The 25,471-nt window shown below is 36.9% G+C and overlaps 1 protein-coding gene across 2 annotated transcripts in view; it reads right to left on the bottom strand.

Annotated features, from left to right (window-relative positions):
- Positions 1-25,471, bottom strand: part of LOC103729865 (nck-associated protein 1) — a 79,931-nt gene that overhangs the window by 54,100 nt on the left and 360 nt on the right. Inside the window, exons 2-3 of one of the 2 annotated variants that reach the window (XM_029561047.1) lie at positions 11,630-11,647; positions 10,488-10,598 (exon numbers count right to left, since the gene is read on the bottom strand). In XM_029561047.1, the coding sequence (XP_029416907.1) occupies positions 10,488-10,598; positions 11,630-11,647 (129 nt within the window). The remainder of the gene's footprint in view (positions 1-10,487; positions 10,599-11,629; positions 11,648-25,471) is intronic. The other variant, XM_029561048.1, reaches the window with a different exon arrangement.

The following is a 25,471-nucleotide window of genomic DNA, read 5'->3' as shown; positions in this document are numbered from 1 at the left end:
CCTGCCCCAACCTCTCCAGTGCTGGGATTACAAAGGTGTGGGTCACACCTGTAATGACACAGTAATTAAAATAATTTCTATTTCACTGTTGGAATGCATTAATTTGTCTAATAATCTTGGAAACCTAAAATTCTGGTTACAAAATGGTTAAACGAAAGCAAGCTAGAAAGCTAGTGTGGTAGTGCATATGCCTGGAATCTCAGAACACAGAAGATGAAGGCAAAAGGATCAGGAATTCAAGGCCAGCCTCAGCTGCATAGTGAGTTCAAGACCAGCCTGGGCTACATGAGACCCTGTCTCCAAAAAAAAAAGAAAAAGAAAAAAAGCAATTTATAGTAGTAATAAACCAAACTGAGAATTGTACTAAAGATCTTAGAAATCTGTAGTACACACATGTATATATACATTTGTGGCATTCTTGTGTGTGAGGCTGTGCATACATGCATGTGGAAGCCAGAGTAGGCTTCAGGTGTCTTCCTCCCCCCTTATTTTTTGAGACAGTCACTCACTGAACCTGGAGCTCACTGACTCCACTACACTGGCTGACCAGCAAGCCCTGAAGACCCACTCTGTCTCTGTGGTCACTCCCCCTCAACCACCAGCAATGGGGGTTACAGACACACATTACCGTGCCCAGCTTTTATGTGGGTGTTGAGGATTAAACTTGAATCCTCATGCCTGCAGAGCAAGTACTTTACCTACTGTCCCCCAGACTCTCTAGTAGTATGTCAAACATGTACTTGGTACAGTTTTGCCTAAAATAACTCAAAAAGTTGGGTCATAGAAGCAAAAGGTCCTTTGCTGAATAAACATCATTTACTACAGAATACCATTTCTTATTGCTTGGGATCATGTTTTTTCCTATAATTTTAGTAAATTTACACCTGTGAAATCACCAACCCTATTTAGCTTCAGAACAGCTCTATCATCCCTAAAAATTCTCCTATGCTTACTTACAATTAATCCTGTTCTGACTCTCAGCCCTAGGCAAATATTGCTCTCTCTGTTTGCAATAAACTTGCCCTTTTCTAAACATTTCCCACAGAACAGAATCAAATAATATGTGCACCTTTTTATATCTGTATATCTTTCACTTAGATGAATGTGGTTATATTCATCTAAATATATATATGGTATATATTGGTATATATATATATACCAATATATACCACTCATTTATCCTCTGAGCTTCTGAATAGTCAGTTGTATCATTTTGTTTATTCATTAATCAGTTGATGGGCATCTGAGCTGTCTCTGGTTTGGAGTTATTATGAATAAATGCAGCTATGAATATGTCTTTGCGCAGACACATTTTTACTGTGCTTGGGAAGATTCCTAGGGCTAGAATTGCTTTCCTCCCTAGTTCTGGCTGTGATTCAGACAGGCAAGTGAACGAAATATGACCTCTAAATAAAGCAAATGGTGCAAATGGTCAGACACTGTGGGAAAAGCTGAGGAAAATTATGACTAAAGCACTGACCCTATCCTAAATAAGCTATGAACTCTAGTGAGGGACATACATATAGATATAAAGGATTCTCTCACTTTTTTCTTAAGGTAAATACATGGTTTTAGAAACTGGTTCCACAACTACTTCTAGGTAGAAAGTTCAAAGATGTAGGAAAAATTAGTCTTCACAGTTTCTTCAAGACATAGGACCTCATCAACCCTTAACAGTAAAGGGGCTGTGCTGAGTAGCTTTAGCTGTCAACTTGCCACACCTGGGTGGAGGGAGTCTCAAGGAATTATCTCTGCTGGTTGGCCTGTGGCCATGTGTGTGGGGCATTTTCTTGATTGTTGAGTGCTTTGGGAAGGCCCAGTCCACTATAATCAGTGCCACCCCTAGGCAGGTGGTCCTGTGTTGTATAAGAAAGCAGATTGAGCACAGGCAGGGGGTGCAAGCTAGAAGCAGCGTTCCTCCATGAGCTGTGCTTCAGCTCCTTGCCCTGGGTTGCTGCCCTGACTCCTCACTGCTGAACTGTGACCTGTAAGATGTAAGGTGAAATAAATCCTTTCCTCTGCAAGTTAGTTTTGATCAGTGCTTGTGATGGATAGCTTTACTGTCACTTGACACACCTGGGTTGAGGGAGCCTCAATTGGGGAATTGCTTCTATTGGACTGGCCTGTGGCCATATCTGAGGGGCATCTTCTTGATGAGTGATGTGGGAGGGCCCAGCACACTGTGGGTGGTGCCACCCCTCCTCCATAGTCTGTGCTCCAGCTCCTGCCTCCAGGTTCCTGCCCAGAGTTCCTACCTTGGGCTCCCGGATGAACTGTGACCCGGGATATGTAAGCTAAATAAACCCTTTCCTCCCCAAGTAGATATTGGTCAGAGTGTTTTTTCACAGCAATGTATACAAGACTAGGACAGTGCTTTTATCACAGCAGTATAAAGTAACCAGGACAAAGGCAAAATTCTTACATGGTAGTATAAGAAACCCCACGGTAAGAAAGGTCATAACTTCAAAGACTGATGAGGACAGTGAGCCTTGGGTAGGGGTGGGGATGAAAAACAGGCCTAGAACTGAAACCCGTAGATTATTTGGGTTGTTCATTTAGGGTACATATTGACAAGAATAATACTTCAATTGGCAAGCCTGAAAACAAGAATGAAGTTTATCGTGGTTTCTTTTCGTTGTTTTTGGACATCCATTGTTCTTGGGAAGTTTGGGGAGACAAGCTGAGGTGGCAATAGTGGGAGAAGAGTTTCCACTTAAAATCTCTAATACCCTCCACCTGCACCAATTCTCTGGCCTCAGATGGCTCCCTTAACTACCTGCCCTATTGTCCTTTTCCTGTCACTCATTATCATGACCTAGTTCCTTCCTTACCTGTCCTGATTATAAATGGCCCACCATTATAATTACTTGTCTTTCTCTTCCACTATTACAACTCCCTGTTAAAATGTACAGTGAGAGAAAGCATGCACTTATATTGACTTGTCATAATCAAATTTGATGACCACTGACAGTAACTGAACTAGGACACTACTTGCTTCCATTGTCAACTTGCTCTCTGACTTTCCTCAACTGCACTCCTCCTATCTCTTAAAAACCCTTAGCAATTACTGCATCTTAGCTTAATCCTAGCCTGAGTGCTAGATCAATATATATAATCTGTGACTCAATGTCTCCAACTCACATTTCTAGTGGGCCTCTCAAATCCAACATATACAATAGTGATTTGTAGGGTACAACTTCCACTGAACTCCTATTTCTTTTGCTTCCTCACCCAAGTATTAATACTTGTTTAAAACCATCAGGTGGTCTTCCTCATTGTTATTTAAAAATACTACTGCTGCTTGAGCTATTTCTCACTGTGTTGAAATTTTTTCAGTTTTTTAAAGTTCAAGTTCACTTTAGTTAGAACAAATATTTACTCAAGTTCCTAGAGTCTCTTTACATATACACATTTTCACACTGAAGTACATTGTCACAACTTCTACATTACTGTAGAACACATTGATTCCTTTTAAACCTAAGTCTTATTTGTCAGCTTACATCTCCTAGACCTCAGGGATTCAAAAATGAGTACATGGTTCACAAAGATAGATATCTGAGGTACCAAAGAGACATACTGACTTGGTTTTACTTCCCCTGATGAAGAGATTGAGAGACATGAAAAAAAATGTTTGGATGATTGTCAGTCTCAACAGACAGCATATACCCGAAGAGGAGAAGTTCATGAAGCAGTGCAGTAGTGAAAATGACAAGGCCCAAAATGATCAGTTTGATGCTTCTTAAAAGTCAAAGGAGATTACAAAGGTTCTAGCTCAAGCAATCAAGTACATGATAATGGCTAAAGAGAAGGAACACAAAAGCAAAACCAAATAAAGGATGATTGTGTTCACTATTAGAAACAAAGTTTGTTGTTCAGCTTGTGGAGCTGTGCAAAGAACAGATATTCAAATCATAGAAGATAGTATATTCATCAAGCTACAGGAGTCATTTAGAAATCAACTTCACTGGCTTCGAAGTAAATTAAACCAAAAAGTTAAAGAAATAATGTAACAGCATTTTTTTAAAAAAGAAGTTGGTAGCACAGTATGCTAAATGCTTTAAGACATACTAACTGCTTCTTACAATGGGTACTGTATTTTTGACAAGAAATGATGCCAAATAGTTTTCCTAAAATCACTCAGTAAGTCACCTCAAATTCTAGTTTCCTGGCTCCAAAGTCCATCTTCTTAGCAGTATACTACCCCCATAATGAGAGTCATGGCAAAACAAGGAATGCTCTCTCTTAAAGGCTGACTAAGAAGTAACCTAAGTGTCCTTACCACCCTGGGTATATCAAGGGCATTCCTACACCTATCCCCAATTTTACCACCACATCCCCAAACATACCATGTTTTTAGGAGCTGGGAACTTTATTCTTCTTTTAAGATTACTTTCAGGAATTCTACAACATCATTAATGGGAATTGTATGGCTCTGCTAAAATGCATTAGGATTTTTTTTGCTTAAATTAAGCAAAAGGAATTAGGTATTTGGGTCCTGATGTAACGCTATGGCAGTGATTAATACTAGTCAAAGCTGGTTAAGTTACATGGAGCATTTGTCTCTTATATGCCAGGCATGGTGGCGCACACACGTAGTCCCAGCACTTGAGAGGCAGATGCAGGCGGATCTCTGTGAGTTCAAGGCCGGCCTGGTCTACATAGTGAGTTCCAGGACAGCTGGGACTACAGGGAGATCCTGTCTCAAAAAGACCAAAAAAAAAAAAAAAATTTAAAATCAGCTAATGTGTGACTGAAGAGATGGCTCAGCAGTTACGAGTACTTGTTCTTAGAGAGGACTAGGATTTGCTTCCCAGTATCCACATGGCAGCTTACAGGCTTGTAGCTCCAGTCTGAGAGGCTCTGACACCATCTTCTGGCCTCCTTAGGCACCAGACACTCACATGGGGCATATACATACATTCATACATTCACATAAAATAAAAATAAATATTTTTTGAAAAACAGATATTGTCATGCCTCTGAACAAACTTTATTGCTGATTATGACCATTAGGAGTTACTTTGTCTATCCTTGAGCGACTATAAGCTACTTAAACAGAAAATATGTTACAGGGTCTCTTTAAACACTAAGCTCCTTAAGAAAAGAAAGTAGGGGCTGGAGAGATGGCTCAGCAGTTAAGAACATTGACTGTTCTTGCAGAAGACCTGGGTTCAAATCCCAGCACCCACATGGCAGCTAACAACTGTAACTCCAGTCCGACAGCCTCTTCTGTCCTCCATGGGCATTTCATTACATGGGTGCACTTACCTACATGCAGGCAAAGCACTCATGCACATAAAAAAAAAAAAACAAAGAAAGTAATATTTATAATAAAATATCATTCCTAGGTTGAAAAATATGATTTTGAAATTATTTTGACAATGGCCTGTGTCCTAGTCCAGAATCCTTGGATCAACTTTGTGACCCTCTACTCACCAACAATGTCCTCATTCTTAAAGACACTGAGATGTAATTCAACATACATAGAATAGTAATTTATATCATTTTCCTATTACTTTGGGAATTAAACCAAAATTTTGCACATAAAATGTACAACAGGCAAATTCTGGAGTAACAGATTTTTTAAAGTTTATTTTGTTATTTTTTATCTGTTTGTTAGAGATCTGGTTTCAAGTAATCCCTGGAATTTGCTACATAGCTGAGGAGGACCTTGAACTCCTACCTTTACTTCCCAGGTGCGGCAATTACAAGCTAATATTTTTCTTGTTTTAAAAAAAAATCACAAACTGAAACTGGGTATGGTGGCACATGCCTTTAATCCTAGCATTCAGGAGGCAGAGGCAGACAGATCTCTGTGAGTTCAAGGCCAGCCTGGTCTACACATTGAGTTCTAGGCCAGCTGGGGCTACAGGGAGACCTTGTCTCAAAAGAAAAAGGAACAAACAAAACAAAACAAAAAATCACAAACTGGATTTGGATTTTAGAAGTAATGCAAAATAAAATGTAAATTAAAAATTAATTTAAAATTAAAATTTGCAAATTTTAATGTAAATTAAAAAAATAAAGTTAAAATTCTTTGAAAAATAGTAAGTTTTTAATATATACATGAACATTTTAAGCCTTCTGAAATTTTCTGTGCAAATAATTTCAATTTATTTTAAAAAGGAGTTTCTACTACTTTCCTCATCTAAGGAAATAATAGCTCCTCTCTGTGCACTCATAAAGTACCTACGAGAAACATGAAAGGCCAATTCCACTTCATAGTAGCACCTTCAAGATAATGGAAAATAATAATTGAATAATTTGGATAATGTGAAATTAAATAAAGAAATCTATCAAGATGCATAGTCCAGGATGTATTAGACACAAAATAAGTGGCTACAATAATTATAAAATGGTATGGCTCTTCATTTTGAATTTCATTTCATCAGCCTGCTTTGAAGTATATGAGGTCATTCAGTTGAACATCATGACCCAAGGGTTTAAAAAAAAAATCTTCATTCCTTGGTAGAGGATTTCCCCTAAATCTGAAATCGAATATACAAAAAACTATAAATGGCCACAAAGGGATCAATAAGAATAAAAATGCTAACAGAATTCAACAACATCCCCACTGAAGCTACACTACACACCAATACTGCTGTCAGCAGCAGTACTCTTTGTGTACACATACCAGATAGTGAGGCACTCATGGATTCCAGTAGAATCAAAGAGCATGGAGACGAAATGAGGGCAGTTACTAAAGAAGCCATCAAAACCAAAACCAACATCTGTTAACTACAATGTAAGATTAGCCTTTTTATAAGAACCTGTTAGAAACTTCCAAAAATATTTTGTTGAATTTTCACTAAAACAATCCCTCTTTTTATGGGCATCTTTTATAAAATGGAGACAAGCAGTATTTGTAAGGCATGAACCAAAATAGAAAGCGCTAATCTTTCAGGAAAATAGTAAGAATATGTTGTGCCCATATAAAGATTGGTATCAATCCCACTCTCTAGCACAGAGCAGCCAGAAATCTGCCTGCCACCTCCTAGCAATCCCAGATGCTATGTCATTGCAAGTCCTGAAACTTCATTAACTAGTTTCATGGAATTGAAAAATAACAATAAAGCTCAATATAAATTAGCTAGGAGTCTCTCAGCAACATTTTAGCAGGCCTAGAACAAAACTGCGATCACAAGACTTCTGATACATTAGTGTGTATTAAAAAACAAAAACAAAAATAGGATACCATAGAATATCAAATACAGAATAACTATAAAAGCATATGACAAAACAGGCTTTGCAGAGTAAATATTGCATGTAGTCATAACAGTTAACATGTAATTCAACTCATAAAAACCACATAACCCAGCAATTCCACTCCTAAGTATGTATGCACAAAGGAAACTAAATATATACACAGAAAAGCATTGATGACATCATTATTCATGACCAAAAAAGTAAAAACAACCCAAACGTCCATCAACTCATAAATGAATGAATACATAAAATGCTTTACATGCACACAATGGGATGATACTTCATAATGAAAAGAAATAAGGCATGGTATCTGCAAGAACCTGGATAAACCTAGAAAACATTAGCTAAATGACAGAAGCCAGTCACAAAGGATTGGCTATCATGATTATATTTACATAAAAGCTCTGGAATAAGCTGAGTGTGGTGGCGCACGCCTTTAATCCCAGCACTCGGGAGGCAGAGGCAGGCAGATCTCTGTGAGTTCGAGGCCAGCCTGGTCTACATAGTGAGTTCCAGGACAGCTGGGGCTACAGGGAGACCCTGTCTCAAAAAGACCAAAAAGAAAAAAAGGCTCTGGAATAGGCACAGATACAGTAAGTAGATTAGCGTTTGCCTAGAGCTGGGATGTTGGCAGGAAATCAGGAATAAATGCTCTGGAAGCAGAATTTCTTTTGGGAGTGATTAAAATGTTCTAAAACTAACCAGGTTATTGAGCATACTAAAAGTCATTGAATAGTACACTTCAAATGGATCTACTGCATGATATGTGTATTATATCTCAATACAAGTCTGTGAATATAATAAAAAGTCTTAAATCATACACTTTAAAGGGATAAATTGTATGGCATGTGAATTACATCGCTATAAAGCTGTTTACTGAAAATACCAATTTTGTACTTTTAATGTTGAAAAGGAAGTAAAACTATTAAAGAACAGGGAGCGGGAGAGATGGCTCAGCAGTAAAGAGCATTGGCTGTTACTACAGAGGACCCAGGTTCAATCCCTACCACCCATATGGCAGCTAACAACCATCCATAACTCCAGTTTGAGGGGAACCAACACCCAATTCTGACCTCCATGGGCAGTGCACGACACAGGCACACTTACATACATGCAGACAAAACACACTACACATAAAATAAAATAAAATATTTAACAAAAACTACTAAAGAATAAAGATCAACAGCATCATTATTACAAGCATATAGAGAACAGTAAAGATTCTTAATTGGCTCTTTAGTGAAAATATCTACTACTATTAAACCACTACTATCTTCATCTAATCAGCTCTTAGTAATTTTCTAAGAAAGAGCTCACATTCAGGAAATATGCTACATGAAAACACATATGTACTAAATTTAAGCAATTTTCTCAACAGTTCACATCACAGAGATATTGTGAGGCATAAGAAACAAGTACACATGGAATTAGACTGAGTACATAATCTTTCAGATGAATTCACAAATGAATGTCCAAAGCTAAAACACTAGCTCTCTATATAAAACTGATTACATAATTATGTGATTTTTTTTTTTTTTTTTTTAAGGCAGGGTCTCATTACGTAGTCCTGGCTGGCCTGGAACTTGCTATATAAACCAGGCTGACCTCAATCTCACAGACTCCTGCCTTTGCCTTCCCAGTGCTGGGATTAAAGGCATGTAGCACCATGCCTGCCAGAATACATAAACAATTTATTGTGCATTCCAAATGAAATACTACATGCTTTATATTTACTTTGATGCTTTAATTTTTGGTTATATGGAAATTATGTACTAAAATACAATCATGTTTTTTTTAAAAAAAGAACTATCCAAATTAAATAATTATGTTTTTAAAAGTGTGTGCTCGTGGCAGCTAGCAACTGTCCGTAACTCCAGTTCCAGGGAATCCAATGGCCTCTTCTGTCCTCTGTAGGAATTGTAGGACATGGGTATGCTTACATACATGCAGGCAATACACACATACACAAAAAATAATAACTAAAATATTTTTTAAAAACAGCATGTGCTTTGAATCAACTATTTTCTAATCAAGACCTCTTTGTGATTCATTAACATACCTATTATAAAACATTACTACAATCTTCTATAATCCATGTAAATTTTTATCATCCCCAAATTCCAAAAAACATGTCAAAAAAATTCTTTAGAAAGCACCTGATTTATTTTTCTAATTCTGACTGACATTTCCTTCTCCATTAAAACGTTTTTATAAGGCCAGCTGTGGTGGCGCTCGCCTTTAATCCCAGCACTCGGGAGGCAGAGGCAGGTGGATCTCTGTGAGTTCACGGCCAGCCTGGTCTACATAGTGAGTTCCAGGACAGCTGGGACTACAGGGAGACCCTGTCTCAAAAAGACCAAAAAAAAAAAAAAAAAAAAGTTTTTATAAAAGTATTATCAACATGGTAAATGTAAATCTTCAATGATCACACATAATTTGAGCACAAAAACATTAACAATATCTTTTAAACAGATTCTCAAGAATAGAGAGATTATGACAGGAAATTTCTGACTAGATTTATTTATAAATCAAAAGAAACAGCAAGGTGCACAACATGGGAACACCAAGTGGGGCGGGGGTTAAAGAAGATATGTGAAAAGATCCCAAGACAATAAAACTTTTATAAATATGTCACAGTAAAAGAAAACTGTAATTTTCTAAAATGGGCTATTCAAAAATTACTATAGAGAACTACCAAAATCATAAACATATCTATCTATAAGACTGAATACAACCAAACTTTGTATAGTAAGAAAACCCCCCACATTGAATTAAATGGGAATAATAAAGATCACCATAATCTCATTTACTTTTAAGAAATGTTTTTGGAAATTGGGAAAATACTAGGGAAGCAAATACATTTTAAAACTAAAAGGCAGCTGATTGTTAAAAGCAATAAAAGCTCAAGGAAACCACTGACTAACTTCAAAAGAAAGTTAAAGCATGACAGAAGAATAAAGACACACCAAGTAGTCACACCAAGTAATCACTCAAATATCTGATATACTATCTACCTTATGCGTGTTGTAACTTCAAAGAAAATAGTGTAAAAAATTAAGATCTTAGTTTTTCCATAATAAAATGTAGTTGAAATAATTTTTTCCCAGTTTCAGAGACAAGAATATTGTCTTTAAAAACCTTTAAACAATGTTTATAATCTGTATATCACAATTTATACATAAAGAATTAAATGAATTCAAGATATCACAAGCACACTACTGATCACCGTGTTCCTTAAAGACAGGTAATATCAAATAACAGAAAAAACTGAAGTGACTTACATTGTTGTTGCGGGTTTCTACAGCAGGGAATTTTCTGACTATGAATTTCACAGCAGATTCCAGGTTTTTGTCAATAAGATAGGATGGCTTAGCCTTGGGATCTCCACATGCCTATAAAACAACAGTAATGAAAAAAAGTGAAATGTATCTTTCTAAACTCAAGGCAGAATAGCAACTCTGCAATCAGAAATTAAAGATCTTTATTGGTTTTTGGTGAGCAGGTGATAAAATGAATAGGCAAAGTGCAGGGATTGTCACAGCTGAAATATGCAATGGGAGACAGTACAGAGATGTTCTTCTACTGAAAAAAATGCATGGAGAGTTTCAAAGCAGTTAGCGCAGAACAGCAGTGAAGGAAAAAGTTCAAACCTAAAAAAAAAGAAAAGAAAACGAAAAAGGTTTTGGTTTGAGGTAGAACTGTATTCATCTGAAGCTAATAAAATACTACAAAATTAAATATCAAGTAGAGTCCTGGAAATGTTTCTAAGTGTTAGAAATAAAAGCTTACGTTTCAATGTCTTTTCCAAAGAAATGTTTTCCTCGTTCACTTAACATTTTAATACAAGAGCCCTAGTTCAAAAGAACTGGAAGCTGCTAAAATTGTCTCTACACTGTTAGAGTGTTGCTTCCTCTGAACATCTGTATTACAACACTGTATTCCATCATACCAGCAGCACTTCAAACAATCAATCTACATCTGTTCTATATCTCATAAGCACAGAACAAATGGAAATGTTTACATCTGGCCATAGCAGTAGTGCAACATTCTCTGTAGTGGACTGGAAAGCACTATACAAATGCTATTATAAAGGACTTTAACCAGAAGTATTAACAATATGGAATATAATCTTGAATACTGTTCACTGTTCCATTCTGTGACATTTAATTAACTGCTTGCAAGTGAGATGCTATCCCTTAGGGAAATACTGAAATTATACCATTCCTATTTAATTTTTTATTCCATTTTTAAAGGATCTATCCTTTGAAAAGTAATGTCTGCCATGTGTGAGGAAACACAGTACTGTAGTTCAACCTTTAATTTACCATGGCTATGTTGTGATTACAGAAAGAGAAGTTATGAAACATGGAACTGATCTGAAAGCGGGCAAGCGGGCAGAGGGAAGGTGAAAAGCTTTGCAAACCTTCCAAACTTGTCCTTGCTGGGGAAGCATTGTAATAAAAAGAGAGAAAATTACGTGTAAACAATTATTGTCCAACTATGACATACTTTTCAGTAGAAAACTTATGTACTGCAGACTATGAAAAACAAAACAAGATGAAAACTGTATGGTGCTACAATTTTTAAAGTACGTTAAGTACTGAGTTTTAGTATACAATAGTTTATATAGTTTATACTATTCATATAGATTTAAATACTATCGTGTTACGTGTACAACCATGTCAGTAACTTGGTGGTCTTTCTAAACCAACTTAAAATGATACTAGAAAGAAGGAAAAATAAAGACTACATGCAGCTATAAAAACAGAAGCAAAACCATCAGTGAAATTTTACATACCTTAAAAAGAAACGGTAGCGAGAATAAAAAGTTACAGGATGAATTTTGCACTTCATCTCAAACTGAAACTACTTTTCAAATATCACCTAACTTCCAAGTCAAGCATAAATCAATAAAAACATTCCTATTTTTTATAAATGGAAATAGGAACGCAGTGTCAATTCTCAAAAATAATCAGACAAGATGATTTTGTAAGTTTAGAACTTAATCTTTAATAACAGCGGCAAGGTAACTATGCAAATTCCATTTCAACATATTAGCATATTCTAACCTCTCCTCAAGACTAGCATTTCTTTGAAATACTGTTTCTTGTAAGAATCTTCCCTCCAAGACATTATATATAAAGTATCTAAGAGTAACCAAGAAGTACAGAACTAAGACATTTCCCTAAAAGAAACAGGTATAGATTAGCATTTCCTTATATCAATGGCATATTGAAAACCAAGTTTCAAAGCATGCCTAAGACAGTAGAGAATCCTGAAGTGATTCCATATGCTATCTTTTCATGATGTGTACCTTTCACATTCTATTTATTCAAAGATTCAGCTATTCATTTTAATAGTATTGATGACTATCAATAAAAACATGATACACTACAATTCCCATTTTCCAAAATCACAAAAGAAGTATGTGTGTGTGTGTGTGTGTGTGTGTGTGTGTGTGTGTGTGTGTATCTTCTTATATTGAAAAAAAGCAAAATGGAATTTCATCTCAGAAGAAAAGTAAGTTATACAAAACCTCTTTTGTGATTTCTGGTTTACTTTTCTGCATACTACTAAGAGGTCCATCTAAACACACCATACTGAAAGACCACATGCTTGAAAGGCTAACAGATTCTCCACTAAAACCAGCTGGGGTCCAATCTCTACTGCTTACTCTCTATGAGACCATATACATGTAGTATTTCCTAGTTTCCGTTTCTTCCATCTGTGGAAAGGGGGGGAGACGGAGTACTTACCTCATAGTGTCATTATGAGGATTTGAAGAGGGTAGATAATCCCATGTAAAGCATTTACCAAAGTGGCACATAAGTGCTCAAAAAATGTGAGCTGTTATTAAAAGTAGTTATAATAAGGCTAACAATTGTTTAAGTAAAAGGCTAATATGAAGAGTAATCATCAGTAATAGTCTTTATCACAGTATACAGAAGTAGCAAACTTATTGTAACTTCCTTATATGATTCCCTCTCTCAATCACATTATTTTTTTCACTTATCCTAAGTCTAAACATACATGTTTTCACTCATGAAAAGAATTCAGTTTTATATTTTGTTGTTGGTGGTGGGTTTTTTGTTTTCTTTTGACATTTTGAGACAGGGTCTCCCTGTAGCCCCAGCTGGCCTGGAACTCACCAGGTAGATCAGGCTGGCCTCGAACTCAGATCTGCCTGCCTCTGTCTCCCAAGTGCTGAGATTAAAGGCATGCGCCACCACGCCCGGCACCAGCTTTATGTTTTATTTGGGGGTTTGGTGCTAAGGATTGAACCCAGAGGCCCAAATATGCTAAAACATATTCTACCACTAAGCTATACCCTCAAACCCCCAGACCAGGAGCTATAAGATAGGATGCCCAAATTCAAGGCTGACTTGTCGTGTAACAGCTGTCTAACAATGAGCACATGATCTAACCCTCTTTGCCTCGGTGTCTTCATCAACTACAAAGAAGAAAATAATTACAACCTGTCCTAAAAAATTCTGTATTTACTACAGAAGTGTGGTGTGTTTACAGGTGTGTGGAACTTACAAGTGTATTTGGCATATAATGAGCACTAAAAAAGAAAAAATTGCCAATAAAAATACAAGGTTTATAGAAAACATCCAGGTTCCATTCTACTTCTAAAACCAACTGATGACATATTTACTAAATCAAAAGAGAAACACTCACTTGTAGGAAAAAAAAAAAAAGTATGAAAAAATAAACTATAATCTGACTAAAAGTTATCCAGGTAAAATACACCCCGGCAAAGGGCTATGACTATAACTCAGTCAAGGTTTTCACACAGTACTACCAGAGTACTGAAAATTCCAACTAACAAGATTTCTATTTATAAAGATTAATTTTCCCTACCCTAATTCAAAATTTTCAGGACAGAAATATTGAAAGATAATTTGCATTTTTAGAACATTAACCTGTCATTAATACACTTGAAGTCATTTCATGCTACCATAATTAGTATATAAAACAAATCCTTCACTTTTAAAATTACCATCCCCTCTCTGAGAATTCAAGGCCAGCCTGGTCTACACAGTGAGTTCCAGGACAGCTGGGGCTAGAGGGAGACCCTGCTTCAAAAAGACAAAAAAAAAAAAAAAAAAAAAAAATTACCATCCTTGTAGTATCAAATTTTATAAAACTGTGAGCATCACTATATATAGCTATCAAAACAAACTAGACTAATTCATTTCAGAAAGACCTCTCACAAAGTCTGAATCAAAAGCTTTTAACAAAAGGGGTTAAGAAAACGGCTCAGTAGGTCAAGAGCTGGTTTCACAGTGAAGACCTAAGTTTAGATCCCTAAGACCCAAATAAAAGTCCAGAGTGGCAGTGTGACTGTAACCCTAGCACTGGGGAAGGAAAAAGACTGACCATCCTTGGGGATTGCTGGCCAGCCAGTCTAGCCCAAATGGCAAATTCTAGGTTCAGTGAGAGACCCTATCTCACAAAATAAGATGAGATGCAATAGAAAATATCCAACCTTTGTGTGTATGTATGACTAACAACCATAACAACCATCCATAACTCCAGTTCCAGGGGATCTGACGCCCCCTTCTGACCTCTGTGGGTACTCCATGGCATGAAGATGCAGACACATAAAACAAAAGTAAATAAAAATAAATAAATAATCCATCAATACCATAATCTTGAACTGTGGAACCAGTGGTTAATAGCCCAATTTTTTCCTCCTGTATTTCCTATATTTCACCCATCCACTCTTTAAATTAGTACCTTCCCTTGAGCTTGGTAGGTGAAAAAGGCAGCAATGTAACAATAATTTAGACTAAGAGTCTGACCGAAATTATATCAAAATTATTAGAAGTGCTTTCAAATTAATGCAATTTTAATAATAAGTCTTAATTAAAGCTAACAATTGCAGGTTAAAAAATACAGAAATTGGCCAGGCGTGGTGATGCACGCCTGTAGTCCCAGCACTTGGGAGGCAGAGGAAAATCATGACCTAAGAAAAAGTTCAAATCATTACATCCCTCAAAAATCCCTTAGTAAAATTTTTAATATTTCAAATTAAAGTTCTAACAACTATTCAATTCAGAAAAAAATAACTGTCACTACAGTTCTTACATTTCTGAGCTTCCAATATATAGGAAGATCTCAGTTTATGAAACAAAGACTGTTTTTTAAAAATGTTTTATACTGTCAAACTCGCTCAATGTTAATTCTTTAAAGGATTACTATAGAACAAATTTCTGAAAAGTAATTATTTTGTATGATGAGTAAGTATATTTCAAACTATAATATGGAGTAGTAAAAAGAACAGTTATATATCCTAAAAGTGAACTTGAGCTTGATTTAAATAGGAGGGAAAAAAACAAAAAACATTACCAGGTGTCCACAGACATGTATTCTGTTTATTCTTTTTTTTCTAGATTTACTTTTATTAATGTGCTTGTGTGTGTCTGCCAGAGCCCACAGAGACCAGAAGGTGGTGTTGGATCCCCTGGAACTGAAATTACAATTGGTAGTGAGCCACCTGACATGGCTGCTGGGAACCAAACTCAGGATCTATGAAAAGCAGTAAGCACTCTAACTGCTCAGCCATTTCTGTCTAGCCCATTTATTCTTTTTTGCCAGAAACTGTACTAATACTTTGCATAAATACTCATTTAATTCTCAAAATATGAGATTAATAATTAAAGTGTTATGTAATGTGGGAGAACTGGAATATCTACTTAAGATACTTAAGATTCCAGGAATGAAAATCAAGAGTACCAATAGTACCAGGAGCTGAAGAGGAAGCTCAGTAGTATAGTATAGAATCAGTAAGACCAGTAAAGCTTTAAAAGGCAAAAGATACAGCTTGACACCTAACAGAGCAGGTAAGTACTGTGCAGGCATTTTGCTGTGTAAGAGAGCCTATGTGCACCCTTCCAAAAAATTAGTTATAGCACATCTAACAAAACTGAATCATGACAGTGAACAACTATCAGAGAAAGAAATCAGAGGTATTAAGGGCTATCACTGTTTACTTGTTTCAGTGGGTCTCAATATCAGAGTTATTTCAAAGGCTTTTCCTGGCTCATTAGATTCAGGCCAAAATCCAGAAGTTCTAAAGTATCTTCCAAGACAATTCTAATGTGTATTTTAAAATGATAATTTAATTCTGGGGCTGGAGAGGTGGCTCAGCGGTTAAGAGCACTGACTGCTCTTGCAGAGGACCCGGGTTCAATTCCCAGCACCCACGTAGAGGCTACGAACTGTCCTTAACTCCAGTTCCAAGGGAATCCAATGCCCTCTTCTGACCTCCACAGCATTGCATGACATGGTGCACTCACATACATGTAGGCAATACACTCTTACACATAAAATAATAAATATTTTTTAAAATGGTAATTTAATTCTAGGTAAGAACTACTAATCTTATTTTATAACCTATAGCCTAGAAGAAATGGTAATTTGTTCAAAGCTAAAGCAAATTAGTATTAGAGTTTTACCCAGAACGTCACTCTTAACCCACCATGTGTATAGTTAAAGACTATATAACAAGAAACAGTGCCAGACAGGAGAAACTTCCATGAGTTGTTGGCCAGGGTGGTCCAAGAGACTCCTTAAATTACTCAGGCTATTGCCACAACCTATTGATGGCCTCCCAGAACTTGAAGGTAAGACTCTACTGCTGAAGACAGAACACAGTTTGGACACTGGATTTAATTTATGTTTCCCTTGAAGTCCAGCTCTCATAGCTTTGGAGAGCACTATGAAGGTACCAAGGGAAAACATCAATTGATGGTCCAACATCAGCTTCAAGACCAAATAACCCATCAATGGCTGGCACAGCATAACATTTGTACAGTAGTGGCACTTTTATCTTGGGGGCAATCAGCAGCTACCTAATTGGACTAAAAAAGCCCACTCAATGGGAGGAAACTCAAGTGTGGTACTATAAACATAACCAAATACACATGGCTGAGTGATCATAGATCTTAGAGAAAACCCCAAGACTGTCACATCCCTAGACTAATGTAATTTCTTACTATGTGCAAAATATGTAGCCTTATATTTACAGACAAATATCCCAGTCACCACTCATCAAAGCTTATTTTGCATCAGTCGGAGACTATTACCAAGTACCACAACTAGTCACACACAGACATTGTCTATGAATTGCCCAGGCCTAAGCAACACATCTACAATGCAACCTCTACGCCTAAGGCTCACGGAACATGGAACTGGAGTAAAGACGAGGACAGGACACTAATGAATCTCTCCGTTCTCATTAACGAAGCTCCCCCATGCAACAGAGGGCCACGAATACAATAGGTCAGAAATGGCTAAAACAGATTAAGAGTCTGCAGAATGCTGGTCCTTGGACAGGACTCCTATATTAAACATCATCCACCCAGGGCTCAGGGACCATTGAGGAAGAGGGCGCAGAAAGATTGTAAGAGCCAGGGAGGAAGTGCATGACCATATGGAAACAGAGTCCTACAAGTTCCTGGGACCCTGCTCTTATGATTCTATGGCAGCGGTGTCAGCATACACAAGTCCCATGCAAACTCAGGCAGACAAAAACCCAGCATAGAACTGGGGAAATGAACAGCAGATCGCAATCTCAGCTGAAGAAATATTGGCAACTGATCACTGCTAGGTGAGAGAGAACTGATCTTCCAAAACAAGGGACTCCAGATAGGCTGACTAGACCTCAGTGGATGGACTTGCACTGAGGAACGCCTGGGGTCACTGACTTGATACAGTGGGCCTTAACATGGATGACAGAGTATATGGGTTCCAGTGGGGGACTATGGGAGGGTGCCGGTGGGGACAGGGTATAGAAATGATTAAGATTGTTTGAGATATTCTGTATGAAATACACAAAAATTCTATAAAAATAAATTTAAAAAGAATTGGAAAAAGAAAATCTAAGTACAGAAAAGTTTTGAGTTTATACACTTGGTAAGTATTAGGGCTGGTAAGATAGCTCAGGCAGTAAAGGCACTTGCTGCAAGCCTAATAACCTGAGTTCAATCCCTGATGCCTTAATAATGGAAGGAAAAAAACCATCTCCCCCAAGTTGTCCTCTGAACTACACACACACACACACACACACACACACGTATGTTAAGTGTAAGAATAACTTTAGCTAGGGTATTTTATAATATAACCTTTGTCTCTTTACCTATTCTAGTGAACAGAATGTAGAATTTGATCTTTGTCAGTGACTGGCTGAAGCTCCTATCTGTACTTCAAGCCTGGCACAAATGTTCCTGTACAACCTTCCTACCTCATCTGGTCTACAATCCTTTAATTCTCTTCCCAAGACTCCCACAATCCTCCTTATATACCTCATTTGTTTAACGATCTACACATTTCTCTCCCACCAAGACACAAATGTCTTAGCACTGGACTTAACTTACCTGTTTCTCCAATGCCAGAGAAGATGTTCAATAGTTGAAGATTAAATGAATGGGGGAGGGGGCTCTCAACATCTGATAATGGGGCCGGGAGGACTCTTGACAGCTGAGAGAACCTGACAGGCTAGCTTATATGACTTAAAGTTTTAAAGATGCATTTTTATTACAGGGAAATGACTACAATAATCAGCCATGCAATAGAAAGCATTTTCCAACACAGATTCTTACTTAGATTCTTTGAAAAACTGGCACACATACCAATCTATTTATACATTAATAATTTAAAAGCTTAGAAAGTTTGGTAAATAAAATATTCCAGTACTATGCTTAAGTGGGGATATTCTTATCATTATCAAATTAAGTAAACAATTTACCAAAGCTTACAATAATATTGCAAAAATCTCAAAAACGACCAAAATTAAGAGCTTACTATATTTCACTAATAAATATAGTATTAAGCAACAGTGGACAAAGTACTCTCTAGGCATACAATTATGTACTATTAATTTTGTAAAGTTCAAGACAAGACAAACTTAGACTAATAATGACTTATATTTCAAATCACAGAGTTTTTCAATATACAAAATTACTATTTAACTCTGCGATTTATTCTCTTCTACGCCACTATGTATTAGTGCTAGGGAACAAATCCCTGGTCCTGCACTTGCTAGTCAAGTGCTCTACCAACTAAACTAAACCCCCACCCTCACTAGTTGACTTTGAAAATAAAAATCTAAAATGAAAATTACAGAAGAAAAATTTTATTTCACTGTTCCTCTTTATTCCAACTTTCCGTTTTATATGTACTTCAGATTAAGTAAAATGTTTTATTTATTTTCTTCAGGATTACTTACATGGTTAGTTCTTTAATCTTGTGCACTTTAAGATGCATCAGGGACTAAATCTTAGAAATAATCATAAAGGGAGCTGGGAAGAAAGCTCTGTCAGTGAGGACCTGAGTTCAATTCCCAACACCCACCTAAAAAGCCAGGCTTCTAGTCCCACGCCTGGGAAGACAGAGACAAGTGGGTTTCTGGAGCTCGCTGGCTGGCCAATAGGCCTAGCCTAATTGTTCAGCCCTAGGTCCAGTGAGAGACCCAGCCCACTTCCCCTTCCCCCCCCCCCAAAATGTAGACAGCTCCTGAGAGTTTGATCTCTGGCATGTGTGCATACATGCAAATACTTACAACCACCCATACAAAAAAAATTCACAAAGTAAAATTTAATTGAACATGCAAGGTTGATACAAAATATTTCAAAGAAGTTTGTTTTTAAACTTCTAATTTTAAATTTTCATTTAAATACATTACAAAGTCAAACAGAAATTTCCATTATTTATCACTGATACAGTGATAACGTGAGCTGAAAATGGTCTTTTTATACAAATCCATATCAAAATCATCACTAGTAGTCCACAGTGAAAAGGAAAATTATTTCTATAATTGTACATTTCTGTAAGGTTAATTGCATATTAATATTAACTGCATATCTCTTCAAGATGTTAAAAAAATTGAATTATATTTATCCATAGGCAAATTTCTAAAGAAATTTCTACCTACATAGTGGAAGGAGAGAACCAACTCTGGAAAGCTGTCGACTGAACTCTACATGCACTCTCTGGCATGTGTGTGTGCACTCCCCTCCACATTATCATTCACATTCACACACACACACACACAAATAAATGTAATAAAAAATAAAAATGCCATTAATGATTGTAAATTTGATGGCTAAAGTAATTAATTTAAAGACCCAGAATTTGAGGTTAGAAAAAGGCTCTATCTAAATTCCAACTTTTCTGTGATCTTGAGCAAGTTACTTAACCTCTCGAAAATTATATTTCTTATTTATAGCATAGGTATTAATATCACAGATCTAAAGATAAATAAAAGAAAAAAACACAAAGCATTCAGCATACTGTAAGATCTCAATAAGTGGCAGCTGGTGTGACTTTTATTACATACTGTTATTATTGGACAGTTGGTCAAAGAAGATTGAAAGCATGAAGCTGCTATGCTCTATTAACAAAAGCTGTACTAAAATTACCCCAAAATTATTGTTGGAATTTTACTAAATGCTAACATTTAAAGTGAATTATCAAAAATATGCATTTAATTTTCAATCATACTAACCAAAAAAGGACAGTAATTTACAACACTGAACACTTTTTTCATCTTGGCCCCCATTTTAAGATATTGGAAGCACCGAAATAAATATACCCATACCTTTCACTTACTTAAATTTAATTTTCAAGTAACAGATTAAGAACCCTAACTAACTTCATTTATTTGTAAAGGAGAATGTGTTGCTTCTCCAGTTTTGGGGAAAGAATCTTTCTACTTTAACCATAATACAATAAAATAGGCATGCAAATGTTAGCATTTGTACAGAAATGATATTAAGTATATTATAGCTTATTTTTAAAAGTGGGAGATGAACAGTGAGTTTTTTAATGCCACATGTTTCTGTTCTGTTTTGAGACTTTTGTAATAAACACATATTCCTTTGTAATCATTAATTGTAAAAAATATTTACTTAATTCTACAAAGGAAACATACTATGAATAATTTACTATTTTCACTTAAAATTAAAACTAGTAATTTTCCTCAGTATTTTCCAGTGAAAAATTTTTGAAGCAAGGTTTTGGTATGTAGTTCAGGCTAACCTTGAACACAGCAGTAGCCCTGCCTCAGCATCCTCATAACAGAGATTACAGCAATCTCAGGCCCTCTAGTGCTCATCACCTCAGCCTACCTCCAGCACAAAAAGAAAAATTATGCTCCCTTGAGAAATAAAACTACAAGCAGATGTAACTGGATTTAAATAAACATACACTAAATTCAGCTTCAAGAAAGAAAGGTGTTTTATTCTTAACATGCTCTCAATTGTGAAGCAGGATGAGAAAAATGTTTGTATTTAAGTTTTTTAGTATGAAATTGCCACAATTCAGTCCTGAAACAAGAGTGACCTGATTTTTCTGTTTCTGATGAAATCAACAGAGAAAACAGTGACCTAAATGGAGACAAAAACAATTCTGAAAGGGAAGAAGGCTGCAGCCAGCTCCCCTCCCTTTATTCTATATAGTTCCCTTCACAAATGTCCTTTTTTCCCATTCATTACAATGATAACAGCTGAAGACTTTCAATTTTACACTACTATTCTGGTTGATTTTACCCCCCTAAAAAATAAACATCCAAAAACAAAGGGAAAGAACTGTGTGGACTGGGGGACGGGAGAGAGGAAAATAATCCTCCAATCAAAAAAAATTTAACATAAAAGTATTTGAAACTCTCCAAATACTCAAAGAAACACTTCACAAATTGCTGAGAGGGTGTTTCTCCTGTTGTGTTCTTTAGATTTCAACCAATAATTTAGCAAGAGAAAAAATATACGTTAAACTGAGATCTTTTTTTGATACTGTATTCAATCCCATGTTGATGATACTGTAGAAAAAGAAAAAAAATAGTAAATGACCAAAAAAAGAAGTGCGTTTTAACCTAAACAAAACGTTTTCTTTGGGGATTTGGGAGTTTGTTTTGTTGTCACTATTCAGAAAAACGATGCTCAAATAAATTGCTCAAAACTCAAATATACTAGCCAACATCCACAGAAACCTTAAACTGCTTTCACATACTCTCATCCCTCATCTTTACAACCCATCCTCTGAAGCAGGCAGAGCAGCATTACCTTCTCTATATTATTACAGAAACCTAAACAAAATATTTAAAGTGGGCCCCAACCTCAATCCTCACAATTAGGTAACAGGGAGCACAAATAGAGCTAGGAGAGACTTCAGTGTGCCTTTTACAAGCTAAATTTTCTCATCTAACAGATGAGGAAAAGGTAGGTTTGAAGAAGTCAAGTCGCCTGCTCAAGGATGACAGTAAGTTGTCTAGCTTTTGGTACAGGCCTCTTCAATTATAGCAAGAGAAAAGTAGCCTTAAAAAAATATTTTTAGGGGCTGGAGACATGGCTCAGAGATTAAGAGCACTGGTTGCTCTTGCAGAGGACCTGGGTTCGATTGCCAGCACCCACATGGCAGCTAACAATCGTCTTTCTTTGCACAAGTTTATCAACATCATTTTCTACTGTACAATTTGTACATCTCTAACGTGATAACCAAAAATCTGAAACAAACCAAAATACAAAACTTTTTTAATGTTGAAAGGATGCTACACATGAGAAAAGTCTACAACTAACGTAATGTGACAGGCGAAAACCAAAATACAACCACACTGAAAATACTGATTAAAATTAGTTCAGATACAGGTCTCATCGCCATGGTATCTCCCTACATACATGCAGATGTTCCAATATCTGAAAAAAAAAAAAAAAATCAAAAGCCAACACATTTCTAATCCAAAGCTTTCCGGATAAGGGATTTTCTGCCTGTATTTCCAACTGAAATAGAGCAGAAAATCTAATTTGGTAGACAATCTAACACACATGTGTATTATAAAATGTGATAATTCGCTGGTGGACATGTATTATGAGGTAAAGGGTTTTTTGAGGACTTTAAGAGATTGAGATTTTAAAAGATTACATGATTTATATTGCCATAAGAATACAGACAATATGAACCTTATAAATGCGTGGTGAACAGATCTTACTTCTTTGAAAGGCAAGGTATTTGAACAAATGCTTCCATCCTTAGCCAGCTAAGAAGATACAACAGTCTTACAGAGGATTCCATGGGCTTTTAAAAGACCTAAGGGGCCAGAGCCAGTAAGATGGCTCAGAGCGTAAAGGCACTTGCCACAAAGCCTGACTTTGATCCCTGGCATCCTCATGGTGGAAGGTAAGAAGTGACTCCTACAAGTTACCCTATAACCTCACACAGGCGGGCACTCTCTCGTACATACATACAAAAATAAATAAATAAATGTAAAAAATAATAAATTCTACTGGATGCATTTACTACTGCTACGACTACCACACACACAACACACACACAATTTCAGAAAGACCTCATCAAAGGCCTCATGTGCTAGATAATGCCTTAATTACACTACCCAGAAGGAGCTCATAAGCAAAGTAGGCAAAATAGTTCTCAAGAAACTATAAATATACGGTAAGTGCTGAAATATATATTCCAATAACTCAAAATATTTGACAAATGGATATAGTATTGAGCTCGTTATATCAGCTTCTATCAATACCAGCTTATTTTTCATTTTAGCAGTCTATACAAGCCTGAAGAGCCTGTGTAATTTCTCAAAACAGGAAGTGAAAAAAATGCTTTGAGAAAAGGCAGTGAACAGGAATTGTAATTATTTAAACGCTTAAAATTTCATTTAATATTACCCATGAAAATGAAATATTAAAGTCTGCTTATATTTACACAATAGAAATGTTTAGTGACTGCTTTAAAGACAGTATTTTGCTCAAACACTGAAATCACTTTTGATGTTACTCTCACTTCCTCTTCTAGAAACCATCATAACCATTTCCTTTAACCACAATACCACAGATCTAGTAACTTTTAGTAGCATTTAGCTTGCTAGTTCTTTTAAACAAAGTTCATATAAAAACAATTTCCAAATTTCTTAAGGAGTATAATCTCATCCAAAAGTTCCCATCGGTGCAACTTGCACTACCTAAAATTAAATTTTCTCTAGCTCCATCAAGTTATGATCAAGGCTGCTATGTGAATGCAGGGGGGTTTCTTTGTCATGACCCTGAGCTCCTGCAACACAACAAGTAACACTCACCGGGTGTGCTATAGCTGCTCTGCAGACTGTGGTGGGGTTAGACACAATCCTGCCATCAGCTGTGTGAGAACACCGAGCTCCTTTTCCCAAAGTTTATCATTACTAACTTAGGACGGTCTGCTTCAGAAGTCAGTGTGTAAAACCAAACTGTATTCCTACAATCTTCTACTGGCGCACCTAGATCTATTGTTTTCTAATCTTTCTTCGGCAATCTTAATTCACAATCTTTTACTCCGTTGCTAAGATCATAGCATGCATGGTATATAAAAAAGACAAGAAGATTATGGAAGATATGACGGCAGATACACACCCGAAACCCACAAGGACCTAGAAGTCTAGACTGTACCAAAAGAAAACTTTCATTTTCTCTGTATCGGGTTCATTCAAGATTACCAAATGTGTCTATTTAACAAATGGATTGGGGTTGTTTCCCTCGAGGGTAAATTACTGCCATGGCTTTTTCTATCTTCGGGTCTACTTTTCTTAACTCCAATACAACCTTCTTTTTACTCAATATGAAGACATGAAGATGTTCAATAGGCCTGTTATCTAGTTACTCGAATTATCTGACTGTGCTCTAAACCAGTAGCAATGAGAACAGATTTCGATTTTGTGCATTGTTCTTTAAGGAATGGTGCTTTGGTACTGTCAGGGTTGGAAGAACTAAAATGAGGAGGAGTAAAGAGGGAAGGTTGTTATTCCTGTTCTAGTGACTCACAGACTTACAAGTATTTCAGAAGAAAATCGGTTCCACCCTCACTTCCCCCTCCTCTCCACCTTCAAAATGAAAAAAATCCTAAACGTCAACACGCTCTCAGGGGGGTTTATTTAGCAATCGAAAAAGTGGCGGAGTGATGACCAGGATCGCTCGGATAAAAGCCATTTCTTCCCTACATGCCCACACTTAACACCAAAAAAATGGAGAAGGTGGGGTGTGACCTCGGCCGGAGCCCCATTTCAACCTGGGCCAGGAACACCCAAGTTTCGCAGTCCCGGGACGGCCGACGGCCGCCCGCCCTCCTTTCCGGGAGCCGTGGGCCGGGGCCCAGCGCGCGGACTAGCGGCCGGCGGGGCCCCTCACCCGGAGCGGGGAAATGGCTCCTGTCCACTCCCGCCCGCCAGCCGCGCGGGGAGGCGCCCGGGTCTCCGCGTTAGGCCGCGGCGTATCCCGAC

Source organism: Nannospalax galili, unplaced genomic scaffold, assembly GCF_000622305.1.
Source record: "Nannospalax galili isolate Female #2095 unplaced genomic scaffold, S.galili_v1.0 scaffold892, whole genome shotgun sequence".
Lineage (NCBI taxonomy): Eukaryota > Metazoa > Chordata > Mammalia > Rodentia > Spalacidae > Nannospalax > Nannospalax galili.
The sequence above is the reverse complement of the archived record's forward strand: the minus strand, read 5'-3'. Positions and strand labels throughout refer to the sequence as shown.